The 18,012-nt window shown below is 43.8% G+C and overlaps 1 protein-coding gene across 2 annotated transcripts in view; it reads left to right on the top strand.

Moving 5' to 3' along the window:
• The window catches only part of DOCK5 (dedicator of cytokinesis 5), a 235,271-nt gene that overhangs the window by 102,343 nt on the left and 114,916 nt on the right, over positions 1–18,012 (top strand). For both annotated transcript variants that reach the window (XM_007477822.3, XM_056814520.1), the window contains exons 5-10: positions 2,009–2,105; positions 10,029–10,177; positions 10,720–10,855; positions 11,879–12,036; positions 12,680–12,761; positions 15,059–15,188. In XM_007477822.3, coding sequence (XP_007477884.2) covers positions 2,009–2,105; positions 10,029–10,177; positions 10,720–10,855; positions 11,879–12,036; positions 12,680–12,761; positions 15,059–15,188 — 752 coding nt within the window. The remainder of the gene's footprint in view (positions 1–2,008; positions 2,106–10,028; positions 10,178–10,719; positions 10,856–11,878; positions 12,037–12,679; positions 12,762–15,058; positions 15,189–18,012) is intronic.

Consider the following 18,012-nt stretch of genomic DNA (forward strand, 5'->3'; position numbering starts at 1 on the left):
TGTTCTGTGGCCTGCATGACGTCAGACAAATCAGTTAACCAACCTGGGTCACTGTAGACATTTGACTGGATGACCTTCAAGGATGTTTCAGCTCTTTTACTATCATTTATAAAAGAGTTTCCTAAAATTCTGAACATTACATCAATGACAAATATTGTTCTTCTCTCCTCCCCATCCCCACTGGCCTGTTTGAAGAGGGACAGTCTATATATATACCATGTCCTCCCATGGCATTCTTTTCTCCTATTTTTCCTTTTTTTTAAATATCTTTTCCCATATCAGTCAATCCACAAGTTTAATAAATGCCTGTTATGTGCCAGGCACTATGCCAAGTGATAGGGATACAGAGGAAGGTCAAAAGAGACCCCAAGACCCTTGGGACCCTGCTTTAAAGAAGCTTCTTCTCTAATGGGAGAGTCCACTTAGCTGTCTAAGTGCATACAAGATTTATACTTTGTAAATGGGAGGAAATCTTGGGAGAAAACACTAATATTTGGGAGGTGAGTGGATGAAGGAGATGGGGAAAGGTTTAAAGCATACTCTGGCCCAGGAGTTCTATGGGGATGGAGATCTGGTAGCATTCCATGGGTTCTCAGCCCCGATAGCAGACTATATGTATGGGGTGCCAGGAGGATGGTGGGTTCTGGTTCTCATGGATGAGGAAACTCAGGATGCTTCTATGAAGGGCATCTGGAGCTTGGGGCTTTGTAGCCAGATTACGCCCTCCTTACTCCCTCTCTCCAGGGCTCCTGGCTGCCTTCTTTGAGCTTTGGGAAGAAAGCATACATGAGAAGACCTGGTACAGTGTTTGGTGTTCATAGGATTTAGAGCTCAAAGGGGCCTCTTAGGTCACCTAGTTCAGGGATCCTCAAACTTTGTTCATAGCCACAAAGATTCTGGAAAGTTGAATGAATTGGAATCCTTGTTCATTGTCAGTACATTGCAGGTCCATTTGATTGGAGGCTTATCTGTTAGATTGTGAGTTCTTTGAGGGCAGGAACTGTCTTTTGCCTCTTCTTGGGTCTAGGGAGCTTATTGGCACAGTGCCTGGCCCTTAGCCAGTACTTAACAGATGTATTGAATAAATGGCTGCCATTTAATGAAACTCATACCACGTTGGTTAGCCATGGCTACCCTCCAAAGAACGATTGACTCAGTCCAACCCCCTTGTTGGACAGATGAAAAAAATCCTGACCTAGAAAGTTTGAGTGACTTGGCCAAGATCAGGTGGGTGGCAAAATAGAAATTAGGACCCAAGTCCACTGATTCCAAGGCCAGTCATGTTTCCTTCTGAGTAGTCAGGGTCTCCTTATGAATCTTCTTCACTGAGCAACAGTCAAGAAGACCTGAGTTCAAATCAAAAGTTCAGAAATTTACTAGCTGGGTAATCCTCAACAAATCATTTAACCTGTCTGCCTTAGTTTTCTCATCTGTCAAATGGGGATGATGATAATCATAGCACCTTCCCCCTGGGGTTGTTACGAGGTTCAAATAAGATAATATTTGTTTTATTCAATTTTTTTAAGTATAGGTACCGCTTTTAATATTTTTTCTGATATTTTGCCATCCATGCTTTCTCCCTCTCTCATCCTTCCCTTTCCCCCCTCCCCAAGAAGGCAGATATTATGATATAGATTGTACACGTTTTGAGATAATATTTGTAAATCACTTAGCACAGTGCTTGGCACCCAGTAGGTACTAAATAAATGCTTCTTCCCTTCCTTTATTCTCCTTTTTATCTATTTGCTAATAATGTAGTTAATGAACTTTGGTATTCAAGAACTCCAGAATGGAGAAATCCGTGATGGGGAAACTTTTACTCTCACAGGCTCAGGCCATGCCTGGGAATGGCCCAAGACCTAAACGAGGTAGATTTCCCCCCAAATCTCCAAGATTCCATTGAGTTTCCTACCAGACCAGTGGCAGACCGGAAACAAGGCCCTAACCAATGTCCACTGGCCAGACCTCCTTTGAGAAAACTCAAGAAGGGATCTGTTTCTCTCTCTAGGCAACATGAGACTGTGATTCCCAGTGAGGCGCCACTGGTGCAGGAACTCACGTCTACCCTCCGAGAATGGGCGGTCATCTGGCACAAACTCTACGTGGTGAGTTTCCTCTGAGACCCAGGGCCATATGAACACTTTATACAGCAATAAACACCCATAGGACCCCACCTCTGCCATGAAGCTTGGAAAGATAACAGTGCAAATCTCTTCTTTGGCTCCTTGCTTGGTCATTTTGATTTCATTGTGTTCAGTGCCAATTTTTTTCAACTTATAAGATAATAGAATTCAAAAGTAGCCTGGGATCACCCATCTCCTGTATCCCAAAGGAGGGACTAGAACCCTAGAATGAGTAGGAGGAATTATTCAATTTAGACTTGTTATATATTGAACAATGTCCTGATCATTAGAGCTTCATGTATTGGCTACCTTCGTATTTGTATATGTCTTACTCTTCCTTCACTAAACCATGAGCTCCATGTGGTCTGGGGCCAGGTCTTAGATAAACAGTTTCACCCATAAGGGGCTTCACAAATGTTGTTTTAATGCTGTTTTTTATTCAGATTTGTCAGATTCTTCAAGCCAGGCTCTTCTCTGCTCCACTTTCTCCTAAAGTCTGTTCAAATTCATGTTTGTTGCTTCCATGACATAATCTAACCATTTCATCCTCTACCATCTCCATCTTCTCTTGCCTTCAGACTTTCCCAGCATCAGGATCTTTTCCAATGAGTCTTGTCCTCTCATTATGTGGTCAAAGTATTTAGACTTCAACATTTGTCCCTCCAGTGAAGTCTGAATTCATTCCTTTAAATATTGACTTTCTGATCTCCTTGTTGTCCAAGGTGTCTCAAAAGTCTCCTCTTTGAATGAATGGGTGATAAATACGTAACAGTTTCACTGTGTCTACTAGATAATTGTGCCAGACCTCCTAGTTAGAATGGGCAACAAGACAAGGAGATATGGGCCAAGGATTCACAATTGTCATAGGATCACCGATTTAGAGCTTAAAAAACATTTTATAGACTATCTTATACAGAGCATAGAGAGGTTAATTCAGCTGGTATCTATGGTGGGATTTGAATTCAGTTCTTCCTGACTTCCACCATTCTATAAATTCTTAGATTGTGAGGCCAGAACCCATTCCAATTGGCAGCAGAGTAGCAAAAAAAAAAAGCACTGAAAGACCAGACATCCCTTTCCATCTAATCCAACTTCCTCATTTACAAATGAGGCAACTGAGTCAAAGAGAGACTCTGTCATTTGCCTGAAGCTGATAGGCAATAAGTGAGGTTTGAATCCAGGTCATAGGCCCTTAAGGTCATAAAGCCTTTTACTCCTCACTCTGTACTCTTTCTCTATAGCATCTGACCTCTTGTAGATATTAATATTCAGAACCAAACATGATTTGGTGGAAACCTCCCTTTCTACAAGTAGCATTGCATTTGGTAGGAATCAAAATGCTCAGAGAACCCTGGTCCTCCATGGGGCCTCTTCTCTTTTTCTTCAGGGTCAACAATGTCCTTTATTACCTGTCCATATTTCAAGATGTCTCTTGGCTGCTCTTGATTGACTCAATGAAGATAAGCCAAGAAAACTCTTAAACAATTACGATGATCCTGTTGTAGACTGCTTTTGTTATTGGCAGGGACTCATAAAGTAAGCAGGAAACCACTGACAAATGGTGTTCTCCATCTTCCTCCTTGCTTGATGGGCTCTGCCATTTCTGTTTCCAAGGTGTTAAGCATTTTCTCATGGAATTACAGCATCTTAGGGCTGGAAGATTTTAGGGCGATGACTAGACCAACAACTCATTTGACAAGTGACCAAGAAGAACACACTAACAGTTAATAACAGACCTGGGTCCAGACTCCTGAGATCTCTACTACCCTGGGCTGTCGCTCCGCTGTGGCCAGATGGTAGAACTCCTTGTCTTTGCCATGGGATTAGCCTTCTTTTTGTATAGTTGGAATTTCTTGAACCCCTAAAACTGCAGTACCCAAAATTCCTTTCTGTGTTACCTAGAGTCCTTTCCCTTTTTCCTGTGGTCCTCATTTTTTCATGGTTGCATGATTGGTTATAAGTTGGCTATAACTCCTCCCTCGATCTCTTTTTTTCTTGCTGCTTAAGTGAGTTAGTGCCCTTTTAACTCTAGTTTTTTTTTGTTTTAATAAATCTTATATATATATATATATATATATATATATATAATACTTTAGTGATTGTACATTAATTTTAAAACCCACATTTTGTAGAGGGAGTCTCTTGGTTCCACTTGCCATGATTTCTCCCAAGGCCCTGCACCCATCATTTGTCCGTCTTCTATTTACACATCATCCCAAAGTCACTTTGGTGGATTCCCAGTTTGGAGCTGTCCATTTTGATTACTCTGTGTGACCCTAAACAAGTCTCTTAACCTCCCTGACATATGTATCTTCATTTGCCAAATGAGAGGGTCCAAGAAGCAGCATGAAAGTGTGTTAAGAGCCCTGGAGGTGGAGTCGGGGAACTTGGCTTCCAATTCTGTCTGAGATGCCTTCTATACTCCATCTCTCTACTCCAGGCCTGTTTTCTGGCTGTTCCCCATATTTGGAATGTTCTTCCTTTTCATTTCTGCCTCCAGGCTTCCCTGGTTTCCTTTAAGTCTCAGCTAAAATCCCTGTTTCCATAAGAAACCTTCCCAAAGTTCTCTTAATTCTAGTGCCTTCCCTCTGTTGATTATTTCCTATTTATGATACCTTCAGCTTGTTTTTACATGTTTATTTGCCTGTTGTTTTCCCCCTTTGCCTGAGCTTCTTGAAGGAAGAGACTGTCTTTTGCCTCTTTGTATCTTTGGCATAGTGGCTGGCATATGATAGGTGCTTAAGAATGTTCATCGACTTACTGGTTAATCTTAGGTAAAATCACTTCATTTCTCTGGACCTTAATTTCTGAAAAGGAACCTGAACCCCAGTGTCTTAACCAAGGTTACAAAGGTAGATAGTGTCAGGGGCAGGATTTGAATGCTGGTCCTCTACTTCTAAACCCAGAGCCCTCTCCACTGTGCCACACTGCCTCAAGCCAGGAACATTGGCCAGAATGGAAGCTCTTCCCACCTAATAGCTTTGTCTTTGTCTCACTGTGACCTGAATCACTTGCAAGGACAGCCCCTATTTCTCTCCCAAGACCTCTTCTTATCCAGTCTGTGGCCTTTGTCTTTAGTAATCATGAGATTCTCAATGGCCTTGGCCTCACAGTAGCAAGGCCAAGCATTCTTCTGGAGAGATAGCCTCTTCGGTTGGGCCCTGGTCCAGGAGACACTGGTGGAGTCTCCAGCAGGAGAGGCAGGATATCAAATTCCAGAGTGAAGGGCATTTTCAAAAATGGAAGATTTCCTGTGTGACTATCCTGGCTGATCTCCCTCAGTGGCCATCTTGCCCTTGTTTGTGGGCGTTTTCAGTGGCTGGGGAGAAACAGATTTGGTATGTGCCTCCCTTGTTTGGGGGTTTCTCTTTTTGATGGGAAGACTTCTTTAATGGCCTGGAGTTGAGAAATGTTTGTGGAAGGGAAGCTTAAGAGAGCTCTTTGGAACAAAGTCTGACTTAAGAGCCGTGGGTGTGTCCTCCGCTGTCCACCCCCCAACTCTCCCCTTACGTATTTGCTTTGGAGGAGGAGCGGATGATAGGAAGGGTGGTTAGGTAATGTCCAAGGCTAGGTTGGGAGATGTTTTTTTTAATTGCCCTAGAGATGCTTGAGAGTAAGTTCCACCCTTCTTTACCTCCACTTGGGATAAGTGAACCTCCTTTCTACTTGTCAACACAGAGCCAAAGAAGGGACCCGGGAGCCCAAATGTAGCCCCATTTGAATTTGACAATTTGAGAAGATTTCTACAGGATATCCAATTCACAATGGTGCCATATTCCCATTGTCAGTGGAATTGTTTATTCAAATTGGATGGTAGATCCACAGAAACTCTGGGGCTATATCTCTAGATATAGCCTATATTTACAGAGATATAAATTTAATAAGTTGGAGCTGATGGTACCATTAAGTTATAAGGGGAGAGAGAGAAAGGGAGCTAAGACAAAGCCTTGGGGTTTAGCCACCCTTAGAGGATATGATCCCTAGCCAAAGAGACTGAGCAATAGGTGAGAAGGAGAACCAAGTGAGAATACCATCAAGATATTCCAGAGAAGAGCATCTGGTAGTGTCCAATGCTAAAAGGAGATCAAGAAGGGTGGGGATGGAGAATTGGTCCATCCATTGGTAACCTTGGAAGGAGTGTTTTCCACTGACTGATGATTATGGAACCAGGTTGCTAAAGGTTAGAATGAGAGAGAAAGGAGAGTGTAGATGGTTTTCTGAAGGAGTTCTGGGGAGAGTAGGAGGACTGGCTTCAATAACCATTTTTAAAGGATGGTCCCCGGACACCTGGGTGTCTTTATAGGTGACAGAGAAGAAGCTGGTAGATAGGAAGAGATAGGAGGATGGGGGAAGGGGAGGGCAGCAGTGACAGAGGAGGAAATGCCCCCAGACTCTAAATCCAATGCTCTTGTTTCATTACATTTCCAGATTATTGACAAGATGGGGTATGCCCCACTTCAGCAGAAGGGTGACTGGGATGGTGAAGGAACTCATAGAACATGGTTTTGGTGACTGATCAAAGGACCTAGGAAAGCTTCAACTGAAGAAGAGGAAATTTAGGTCCCACAAGATCACAGAATCTTAGGTTATAAATGAGGAAACTGGGAATTAAGAGAGGAAGTGACTCACCTCCTATCACCCCGATAATTAATGACAGAGTCCAGATTCCAACCCAGATTCTCTGACTGCAGGAAAGGGGAAGTTAGTGAACTAGAACCCAGGTGTCCCAGCCCTAATTTGAGGCGCTCTTAGCACTTCAGCAAACTAGAGTCACCCAAGACCAAACATGGTGCTTCAAAGAGAGCCCCACCAGGGGTGGCCATCACCTTCCAATTTCTGAAGCCTGTTTCTGTTTTAAAAGAGGGAGGGACGCTAGTTAGAGAGAGGAGGTCCAGAGAACCAGCACAGGCTTTTGGGCCTTCTTATCTGAAAAGCGGCCAAGCAGAGAGGTGGAAGGGCTACAGCGCAGCTCCACAGAGAGAGATGTGCCCAGAGGAGAATCGTTGGCTCTTTGATTTGCCCAAGTAAGCATTTAGTAAATGCTTTTTCATTCATTCATGCAAAAAAGAAAACAGCCTAGCAGGGGTGGTAGGGCACAGGGGAATGGACCAGGCCCAGGAGTCGGGGGACTTGGAGGGAAAGACAGCTCTGCTACTGGAAATGTCTCGATGACCTCACTCAGCTTTTCTCAAATGACTGGTTTGGACCCAACTGCCTCTGAAGTCCCTCTGGGCTCTGAATCTGTGATCCTGTAAATGGGAGGCCCTAATGATTTGTTCTTTTTTTCCAGCGAGGTTAACCACCCCCAAACTAGATGATTTTAAGCTGCTGGTGGTCCCTGAATGCCTGCCTTTATGCTTCCAGGGGACATTTCGCCAGTGAAAGAGCTCCCAATGAGCTCCCTCTGGTTGATTACCAGGAAAGGAACATTTCTATGGAAACCTTCACTCACTTTGTCAAATATTTTCTATATGATCCGCAGGCCCACAAGGAGCCTCCCTCCCTCTCATTCTTCCTTCCAATTCTGAAGCTAATGAGAGGGGAGATGCCCTGCGATGTGGTAATTATCCTGTAAAGAGAAAAGTGATGGTTGGATTCCTGTTCCCTCCCTCTCCCTTCTGACTTTCTCGATGGACTTTTTTCATGTGGTAATAGAAATTGTATCATCTCAGGGGGCAGAAGCCCTGAGTTTGAATCTTCCCTCTGATGACGACCCTCTGGTTGCTTTACTCTTACTGGCTTAGGTTTATGTCATAAAAGGAATATGGCAGGACTCCTTCTTTGCCTAGTTTGCCAGATCATTTCTCTAGAATTAGAACCGATTGTTCTTTAAATGGCTGGCAGAATTCAACTTGGGAATGCATCTGATCCTGGGGATTTTTCCTTAGGGAGTCCTTTGGTGATTTGCTCAATTTCTTTTTCTTTGTTGGGATTCTTTAAGTATTCGATTTCCTCTTTTGTTCATCAGGATAATTTATAATTCTGGGACCATCCATCCATTTCACCTAGATTGTCAGATTTATTGGCATATTATTGGGCAAAGTAGCTGCTAGTGGTTGCTTGAATTTCTCCTTCACTGGTGATGAATTCAGTTATTTTTGATGCTACTCATTTGATTTTCTTCTTTCCTTTTTTAAATCAAATGATTGTTTTTTTCCTAAACCAACCCCTAGTATCTGTGTGACTTTGGACAAATGTTATGATCTCCCTGGACCTTCACTTCCTTGTCTATAAATAAGGGAGGAAAGTGTAGGAGGCTTATGAAATCCCTTCATCTCTCTGGGCACTGTAAAATGAAAGGAGCAGAAGAGATGGCTTCCATGGTTCATTCTAGCTCTAGACCAATAAACCAATGAGCTTGATGCTGGACAAGATGGGACCTCAGTTTCCCCATCTGTAAAATGAGCAGATCAGACCAATTGGCCATCAAGGGGCCTCCTAGATCTAGACCTGTGGTTCCTTTCCTAAAGTAGCTGGACTTTCTCAGAGGTACAACCCTGTGACTTTGTCCATATTTCTGTTTTCACGGGCCTCCTCTTCCAACGGCTGCCTTTCAAGACCTCCCTGATTGCACCCTCTATATTCAATTCTTTAAAGCAAAGGGGACAATTGAGGCCTTCGGCTCATTTGTTGGGATTTCTGATGGCAGAGAAATTAGACAGAGTGGCTGTGCTCACCCTCCTTTTGGGGAAGACTTGGCACACAGGCCTGGCACGCATAGGTCTTCATTAAAATGCCTTTGACAGGCTCTAATTTAATTGAAACGAAGGCGGAAGGAACATGGGGCCAGAGTAAAGCAGACCCTGCCACAAACATACTTCTGAGCCCTCTTAAACCCATGCCGTGTATAATGAAGCCATCGTTTAGCTTCTCTAGTCACCCTGGAAGAAATGGAGTCAGGGGATTCACGCTCGGGCCCAGGATGGGTGACGTCCTTTTTATCCCAAAGAATCTTGAGTTCTGTGAGTTAAGACTGATTTTCCTTACTAACGAGGAATCTCAGACGGCACAAAGTGGGCTGTAGGCTTGGTTTCTGACCCCCTTCTGGGGCTTCTCAGGACCTCCTCCTCTTGACACCAAGATTGCTCCCTCTTTCGCAGAGCTGAATGAGATGTCTGGGTGGGTCTGTGCTCCTCAGAAATAAACTCTAGAAAACAAAACCCTCGTTTATACTTTTCTGGAGCCTGGATAGTTGGCAAAATTGAAAAGGGAAGTTATCTGGAGAGCACAGTCATTCGGAGATCATACGTGCACTCTGGAAAATCTGGCTTCAAAACTTGCCTCTGGGGCAGCTGTGTGGCATGGAGAGCCAGGCCCAGAGATGGAAAATCCTGGGTTCAAATCTACCCTCAGACACATCCTCACAGTGTGACCCTGGGCAAGTCACATAACCCCCATTATCTAGCCCTCACCTCTCTTCTGTCGATGGAAGACAAGGGTTTAAAAAGCAACTGACCCTGGAATCTCCTGTGGGCAAGTGTGAGTGGAGTTTCTAGTGAGTATGGATAGTGTAGACATTTCCTCAAGTAGAGGTTCCCAAGGAAGAGTCCATACAGGTCTCCAGACCACCATGAGAGAAGGGAGAATAGTTCAGGGAAGATACTTGACTCATTAAGATCTGGGTTCAAATCTCACTCCATTCACTTGGTCACTTTGTGCAAGTCATTCAAACTCATTGTGCCTCAGTTTCCTCATCTGCAAACCTGGGGGGGGGGGGAGTGGACTGCGTGTCCTCCAGGGTCCCTTCTAGCACTGAGTCTATAATCCACATCGCTGGTTCCCAGGAAGAGCAGGGCAGAGCTCCGAGCCATCGCTACGAGCCAGAAGGAGCTCATGGCCGACCACGGGCGCCATTTTGGCCTCCTGGGCTCTGTGATTCCAGCCTCCTCTTCCCTTTCTCCCTAGAACAACAAGGTCACCCTCTTCCGGCAGCTGCAGCAGATGACGTACAGCCTGATCGAGTGGCGATCCCAGATCCTGTCGGGGACCCTCCCCAAGGACGAGCTAGCCGAGCTCCAGAAGAAGGTCACGGCCAAGATCGACCATGGCAACAGGTGAGCCGGGGACCGCCAGGGCTGCTCTTCCAGACCCCATTCGTCAGGGGCCAGTCCCGGGGCCAGCCTCTGTCAGGCCCCAGAGGGGATTGGCCCTCTGTCTGCATTTGGCCTTAGAGGGGGAGGGGGGCAGCTAAAGACAGCTCTCCAAGGTACCGCCTGCTCTTCAAGGATTAGGAAGTTCTAGAATTGCTGCTGCAGAGCCCCGGCCCAGGCTTAGTCGGTGCTTGGGCAGCTGTTTTAAGTCATTTCAGTGAGGCTCCCTCCCAGGTCTTTCTCCTCTTTTTTTCAAACCCTCATCTTCCATTTTAGAGTCAGTACTGGGTATTGGTTACGGCAGAAGAGCAGTGAGGGCTGGGTAAAGGGGTTAAGTGACTTGCCCAGGGTCACGCAGCCAGGAAGGGTCTGAGGCCAGATTGGAACTCAGGTGTTCCTGACTCCAGGTCTGCTGTTCTATCCACTGTGCTACCTCACTGCCCATTCTCGAAGGGCCTTCCTCATACAGGGATAGCCCACCACCCCAGCTCTCCCTGTCTTTCCAGAATGCTTGGACTTGACCTCGTGGTACGAGATGACAATGGAAACATCTTAGACCCGGATAAGACCAGCACCATCGCCCTGTTCCGGGCCCATGAAGTGGCCTCGCAGCGGATCGAAGAAAGGATCCAGGAGGAGAAGGTGCCTCCCCTGAGATGGGCCACGGGGCTGGGTGCACCCTCCCCTCCCGGGGACTGAGAAGCAAAGACCCTTCCCAGCCTCCACAGCTTGAGGGGCTCCCCATTGTAGCACGGCAGACAATAAAACCCTGTGTGCTCCAGGGAGCCCTTATGGGACTCTTTTGTTAGAGATTACAGATCTCTGTCTATAGATCTACATGGAGAGAGAGATGATAGATCTAAGAGAAAGGTCTGCAGAGCTCTCGTGCTATAGATATGGAGAGAGAGATTGTAGATATAGAGAGATCTACAGACCTATATAGATTCTAGATATATAAATACAGATATTATAGATATAGAGAGAGATTCTAGATCTATAAATACACATTATAGATATAGAGAGAGATTCTGGATCTATAAATATAGAGATTGTAGATATAGAAAGAGATAATAGATATATATAGATTCTAGATCTATAAATACACATTATAGATATAGAGAGAGATTCTGGATCTATAAATACACATTATAGATATAGAGAGAGATTCTGGATCTATAAATACACATTATAGATATAGAGAGAGATTCTGGATCTATAAATACACATTATAGATATAGAGAGAGATTCTGGATCTATAAATATATAGATTCTAGATATAGAGAGATATATCTATAGATATATTTAGAGAGATTTTAGATCTATGTATATATAGAGAAAGTATAGCTCTATGGACATATATATAGAGAGAGTATAGACCTGTAGATATAGATTATAGAATCATTTGAGTCTCACAACAGTCATATGGAATAGATGCTCTGATTATCCCTATTTTACAGACAGGAAAACTGAGGCTGGCAGAGATCTATCCACTATTGGCTAGGAAAAAGGGAGAAGCAGGCATTATTATCCCATTTTCCAGATGAGTTCAGTGACTTCCTTCCAGTCATAGAGCTAGCATGAGTCAGAGGAAAGATTTGGATGTGGGTCTTCCATCCTCTTCCATCCTCTGCTGGACTCATCTTCTCTCTTTTCTCTGGCCATCAGTCCATCCTGCAGAACCTGGACTTACGGGGCCAGTCAATCTTCAACACGATGCACACCTACTGCCTCTATATAAACTTTAAGAACTTTGTCTGCAATATTGGGGAAGATGCTGAGCTGCTCATGGCCCTTTACGACCCCGATCAGTCCAGATTTATCAGGTAAGGGAGTGTTTGAAGGTTCTTCTAATGGACTCCTCAAAGAATCCAGTGACTTAAGCCTGACTTCATCCTGAAGGGAGCTTGAGAAGCAACAAGAGATAAGGGAAGGATGGTGCTGGAGAGAAAGTGGCTAGGCTTCTCATTCTGATTATTTACAGATGAGGAAACTGAGACAGAAGTTAGGTGACTTTCCCAAGGTCCTACAACTGGTATAGAGCAGAGGGCAGATTTGAACTCATGTTTTCATGTTTTATCCACTGACCTGTGCTTTTTTACAAAGACTAGAGTGAAGTAGTCCCTGTCCTCAGGAAGTAACTTGTCCATATAAAATTATGGACAAAACACATACAAAATGAGGAAAAGGTAGTTTAGGGACAGGGGCTTTATGTTCTCTCCTTGGGGAATGCAGTTAAAATGGGATTGAGGAGGGTCCAGGGAAATGAAGGAGGGTGACATAATTGTCACATTACAAGTTCTTGCTCTCCTTCCCCGAATGCCTGCTCGTTCCGGTGAAGCAGGCTCTTCCCTTTCCCCCACGCTGATCCCTTTTTCTAGCTGACCCAGAGGCCATTTTGGACCCTCTGTGAATATCCTCCATCAGTTACCTGATGATGGCTTTTATTTCTGTTTTCAATTTCACCAGTGAGAACTACCTGATCCGCTGGGGTAGCAACGGGATGCCGAAGGAGATTGAGAAGCTCAACAATCTTCAGGCAGTCTTTACTGTGAGTTTCCTCCAATTTGACTGTTTCCCCCTTTATATTTTTTTTCTTCCCTTTTACTGCCATGTTTTCCCCAGTAGATTCTTGACCTCTTCAATGGAGGCAAATCATAGACCATCCTGGGAGGCTTCTGCCTGGGCTCTCCCAAAACTTCACCAAGTGGGATCCACTGGAGGGAGTCCTTAAATGATCTCCTTCCTTCCCCTCTCAATTTATTTATAGATTTACTTTTTTTCATTCATTCTCTTATATTTTTGAATAGTAGAAAGCTTTATTTTTCCTATTTTATTCATTTGGAAAGAAAAATTTCTGTTGCTATTTGTTTTTATAGCCTGATCATTTCTAAATATTTCCCTTTCCCAGACAGCCAATCAATCCAACATTGTGCCAGGCACTGGGCATAGTGAAAGAAGCCAAAGACAGTGCCTGCCTTTAAGGAGCTTACACACAAATCAGCTGTAAATAGGATAAAGAGGAAATCATTAACAAAGGAAGGCATCAGAGGGATCAGGGAAGAATTCCTGTAGAAGGTGGGATTTTAGGTGGGACTTAAAGGAAGTTGGAGAGGTCAATAGTTGCAATGGAGGAGGGAGAAGATTTCAGACACAGGACACAGTCAGAGAAAATCTCTAGAGCTGAGAGATAGAGTATCTTGTTGGAGGAGCAACCAAGAAAACAGTGCCATTAGGGATTAAGGTATCAAAAAAATTGGAAAGGCAAAAGGAGGGCCATGAATGGCAAACAGAGGGTTTTATATTTGGTCCTCGAGGCCACAGGGAACCTCTGGAGTTTATTGGGTAGAGGGGGAATGACGTGATTGGATTCTAGTGTAGGAAAATGATTTTAGTGACTGAATAGAGGATTGATTGGAGTGGAAAGAACCGTGAGGAAGGGAGACCTACCAGCAGGCAGTAATCCAGGTGAGAATGATGAGCATAGCCTACCCAAAGTGCTTTCATTTGTAATAATTTTTTTAAGGTAACAAAACAAGGGCAGCCAAGTGGTTCAGTGAATAGAGTCAGGCCTAGAATTGGGAAGTCCTAGGTTTAAATCTGGGTTAAATCCTTACTTACTGTCTTCATATCCATACTGGGTATTGGCTCCAAGACAGAAGAACATTATGTGCTAACCAATGGGGGTGAAGTGAAATCTCTGAGGTCCATCACTAGGACTCGATGACTTTTTACCAACTACAAATCATCCACCACTTTGAGTCTTAGAGAATTTTCTGTAGCTTAGTGAGATTAAAAACATGTGTCCATTCACAGAGCTGCTAGGTAATGGTCAGAATCTGAACCTAGAATTTTGTTTCCAAGACCATGTTATTCTTAAAATAACTAAATAAAAACAACCCAGATAAATGGCTGGGCAGTCAGCGGGGACTGCCTCAGGGTCCCTGTGAAATCCATCCCTTGCTGGCTTATTTAATGGGCCAGTGAATATGCTGATAACAGGATCCACTTAGACTCCTCTGTTTGCTTTGGTTTTGATTTGTGAATTGGTGTCCTAGAGAGAAAGAGTCCAGAGGAGGGGTGGGAAATCCTTGGACTCCTTTGCACAAAGCTCTCCCTTCTTGGGGAGGGTGTGGAGGAGTGGGAGAGGAAGACATCATTCATTTGAGTACAGCAGAGGCAGCAGCATCCCATGGAAAAGAACACGGGATCTGAAGACAGAGCCTGAGCAAAGGAGCCTAGCTCTGGAGCTGGAGAGTTCTACCTCCTCATTTTACAGATGAGGAAACTGAGGCCAAAAGAGGTTAAGAGACTTCATAGGATCCCAGTTCTGGAGCTGGAGGGGACCTCTGGAACCGTCTCAGCCAACCCCCTCATTTTACAGATGAGAAAACTGAGTCCAAAAGAGGTTAAGAGACTTCATAGGATCCCAATTCTGGAGTTGGAGGGGACCTCTGGAACCGTCTCAGTCAACCCCCTCATTTTACAGATGAGGAAACTGAGTCCAAAAGAGGTTAAGAGACTTCAATTTTGGAGTTGGAGGGGACCTGTGGAACCGTCTCAGTCAACCCCCTCATTTTACAGATGAGGAAACTGAGGCCAAAAGAGGTTAAGAGACTTCATAAGATCCCAATTCTGGAGTTGGAGGGCACCTTTGGAACCGTCTCAGCCAACCCTCTCGTTTTACAAATGAGGAAACTGAAGCCTAGGGAAGTGAAAAGGTCCACACGATATCTTACTTCCCCAATAGGTCTAAATGAAGTCCGGGATCCTAAGCAGGGTCTTTATGCTGCAGGGTTGGGGTAGACAAAGGGGTCTGGCCCTGACAGCTTTCCTCTGTCCCCCCAGGACCTCAGCAGCACCGACCTCATCCGACCCAAGATCAGCCTGGTGTGCCAAATCATCCGTGTGGGCCACATGGAGCTGAAGGAGGGGAAGAAGCACACTTGTGGCCTCCGGAGGCCTTTTGGAGTGGCAGGTATGAAGCTGGCACCAGGAGGACGAGGTGGAAGTGGTTAAAATGGCAGAACCACTTGGGCCGTCCTTAGTGTTTTCTGTCAGTTATTCCCAGGATCCTCTCTCAGACTAAAGAGTTCCAAAAAAAGAATGGAAATAAAGCAGTTAGCCAAAGCTCATAGACACATCCATCGAGTCTGACAGTTCATACAAGACTCTCCTCCCATAGTGCCTCCTTCTGTAGAGACAGGAGGGGGGGGGGGGCTACCTTCTCCTCTCTTCTTCTGGAGATGCTTGATCATGTGGTTCATGTATGTGGCTTCTCCCCAAGCAGGCAGGAATTCCCCGAAGGCCAGGACTGTGTCTTCACCATCCTGTGGTCTTCTTGAAGTTTCTCCACCGTCCTTCATAGAGCTAGTTAGAAGGAACCAAACAGTCAAGTCTCTTCAATATTTATCGAGGATCTACTTTGTGCCCCAAGAGATATTACTAAGCTGGAGACCTCAGAAATCCTTCATTCCACTCCCCTCATTTATATATAAAAAAAATAATTTGGATTGAGGTGTTTTCTTATGGTATCCCTCTTGCCTGAGAGCCAACACCAATTTTTAAAAATAGGTAGAATTTGTTTTGTTTTTTTAATTTCTGCAAAATTAACCATCATATCAAGGAAGAATAGGCACAGGGGAAGTATTATATGCACCATTCCACAGCCATATCCCCCCACTTTTGAAGAAGGGAAAAGTGTCTTCACATATCTGTGACCCATGATCTTTTGGAACCAAACTCAGTCACTCTACTTCTGCAGCTTTGTCTCGATTGTTCTTTCCATTCTGAAGTATTGCTGTTGTTTGCTGTATTTATTTCCTCATTCTTCTTACTTCATTCCACATTGATTCAATCCCCCACTCTCCTAGTTTACAGATGAGGAAACAGAGACCCAAGAGGTAAACTGTGTTGCTCAAAAGTCACACAGCACATACCTAGTAAGCATCAGAGGCAAGATTTGAACTCATTCCCACTGATTCCAAAGAGAGTCTTTATGCTATACTTTGGACTCATCCTTTGTACAAAGTCATGACTGTTCAAATGTGTGTTTTCTGTTTAATACTTCAATAATCTAGCATATTGAGCTTAGTTTATGTTAATAATGAAATGTTAATTGATGGACTTTGGGCAAATCAACCCTTCTCTCAGTTTCCTCACCTGTACTCTTCAATGGGCATTGATTATTTTGTATGTAGAGAGGGGAAAGAAAGACAGATATACAGACATATACATGTGTATGCATACAAATATGGAAATATCCATATAAATATAATCTATATGTATGCATATTGTGGAAATCTATACATGTGTCCATATTTCTATACATAGACGAGCTCTATTATAGTACATTACACATGTGCACACATTCTCTTTAGGGGATTAAAAAAAATGCATTTCTACTCTTTAAGAAACTCTGATTCCATGATTCAAACATCAGAGAAAAGTGGGCAATTTTCCTTGATAATAGATTTCTTGATCAATATGGCTCCCTGGTGTGTTGCCTTTCATGGCTCATTTCATGAGATATCTTATCTAAAGAATGCCTCACCCGGCAACCCATGTTGTGCTGATGAGTATTTCTGACCTTAGCCACCCTGGTTGCTGGATGATAGACCGTCTGCCGCCATATTGTACCCTATTGTTCCTAGAGACCACAAGAATGGGAGCTGGCCACAAGTATTTTCTTCTATTGTTCTTTGTGATCAGGCACCTTGACTTACACAAGTGCTCCATGAAAGTAGACACTGGTGGGAGACGGAGCAAGTATTTCAGGATGTCTGTAATCTGCTGCTAAGAAAATGGTAGCAGAATGGTAGGAGCATTCAATATGGCACCCACAATGACCTTTGTTTAAAGTTTTATTATCACTAATTGGCTTTATAATCTCATCCAAGTCATTTCTTTTGGGCTTCCATTTCAAATCTTGCCACTGCCTCTTGTACCTGTGTGACCTTGTACAAGCCCCTTAACTTCCCTGGGCCTCAGTTTCCTCAACTATTTCCTCAGCTAGCTCAAGGCTACTGGACTAGATGGCTTCTCATTTCCCCTCTAGCTTTAAATCTATGATACTGTGAAATCTTTCTGATGAGCTGAATGGGTGAGATTATCACCCAGGTCCCTTTCTAGAGGCATCATAGTATACGAAACAGTCTACTTAATAGAATTGACTTTGGAGATGGGCACAACTGGGTTTGAGTCCTACTTAGGACACATCTTGTCTTTGGGACCCTGGGTCAATCACTTGCCTCTCAATGACTCAGACAACTCTCCAAAGACTCTACATCATGAATTCTGTCCCTTTCTGTGTTGACAAGGAGTTCATTACATTCATGAAATTAGAGATGGAGAACAAAATAAACTTGCCTTCCCCTTCAAATATCCAATGCCTCTATGAAGTGCAAATCTACTTCTGATCTCAGAGCATTAAAGAATGGCACCAGAATCAATAATATTAATAACAATTATTATTCTAAATGTTTGTGTATTCATTTAATATATTTATTAATTCAAGCATATATATTTCAATGCTGTTATATTGGCATTTTTTATTGCTTTAAGGTATGTAGGAATAATTCAATTTATCCTAACAATCCTGAGAAATTAAATACTACTGATTCCCATTTTAGAGATGAGAAAACTGAGGTTAAATGACTTGTCCAGGATGACACAGTTAGTTGGTGTCTGAGAGTAGATTTGCTGGTCTTCCTGATTCCCAATCCAGCATTCTCTCCACTGTAATACCTAGCTACCTCGATCAAGCAGGGACCAAGGGCTTGTCCCATCGTTGCCTGGGTAAG

This window comes from Monodelphis domestica, chromosome 1, assembly GCF_027887165.1.
Source record: "Monodelphis domestica isolate mMonDom1 chromosome 1, mMonDom1.pri, whole genome shotgun sequence".
Lineage (NCBI taxonomy): Eukaryota > Metazoa > Chordata > Mammalia > Didelphimorphia > Didelphidae > Monodelphis > Monodelphis domestica.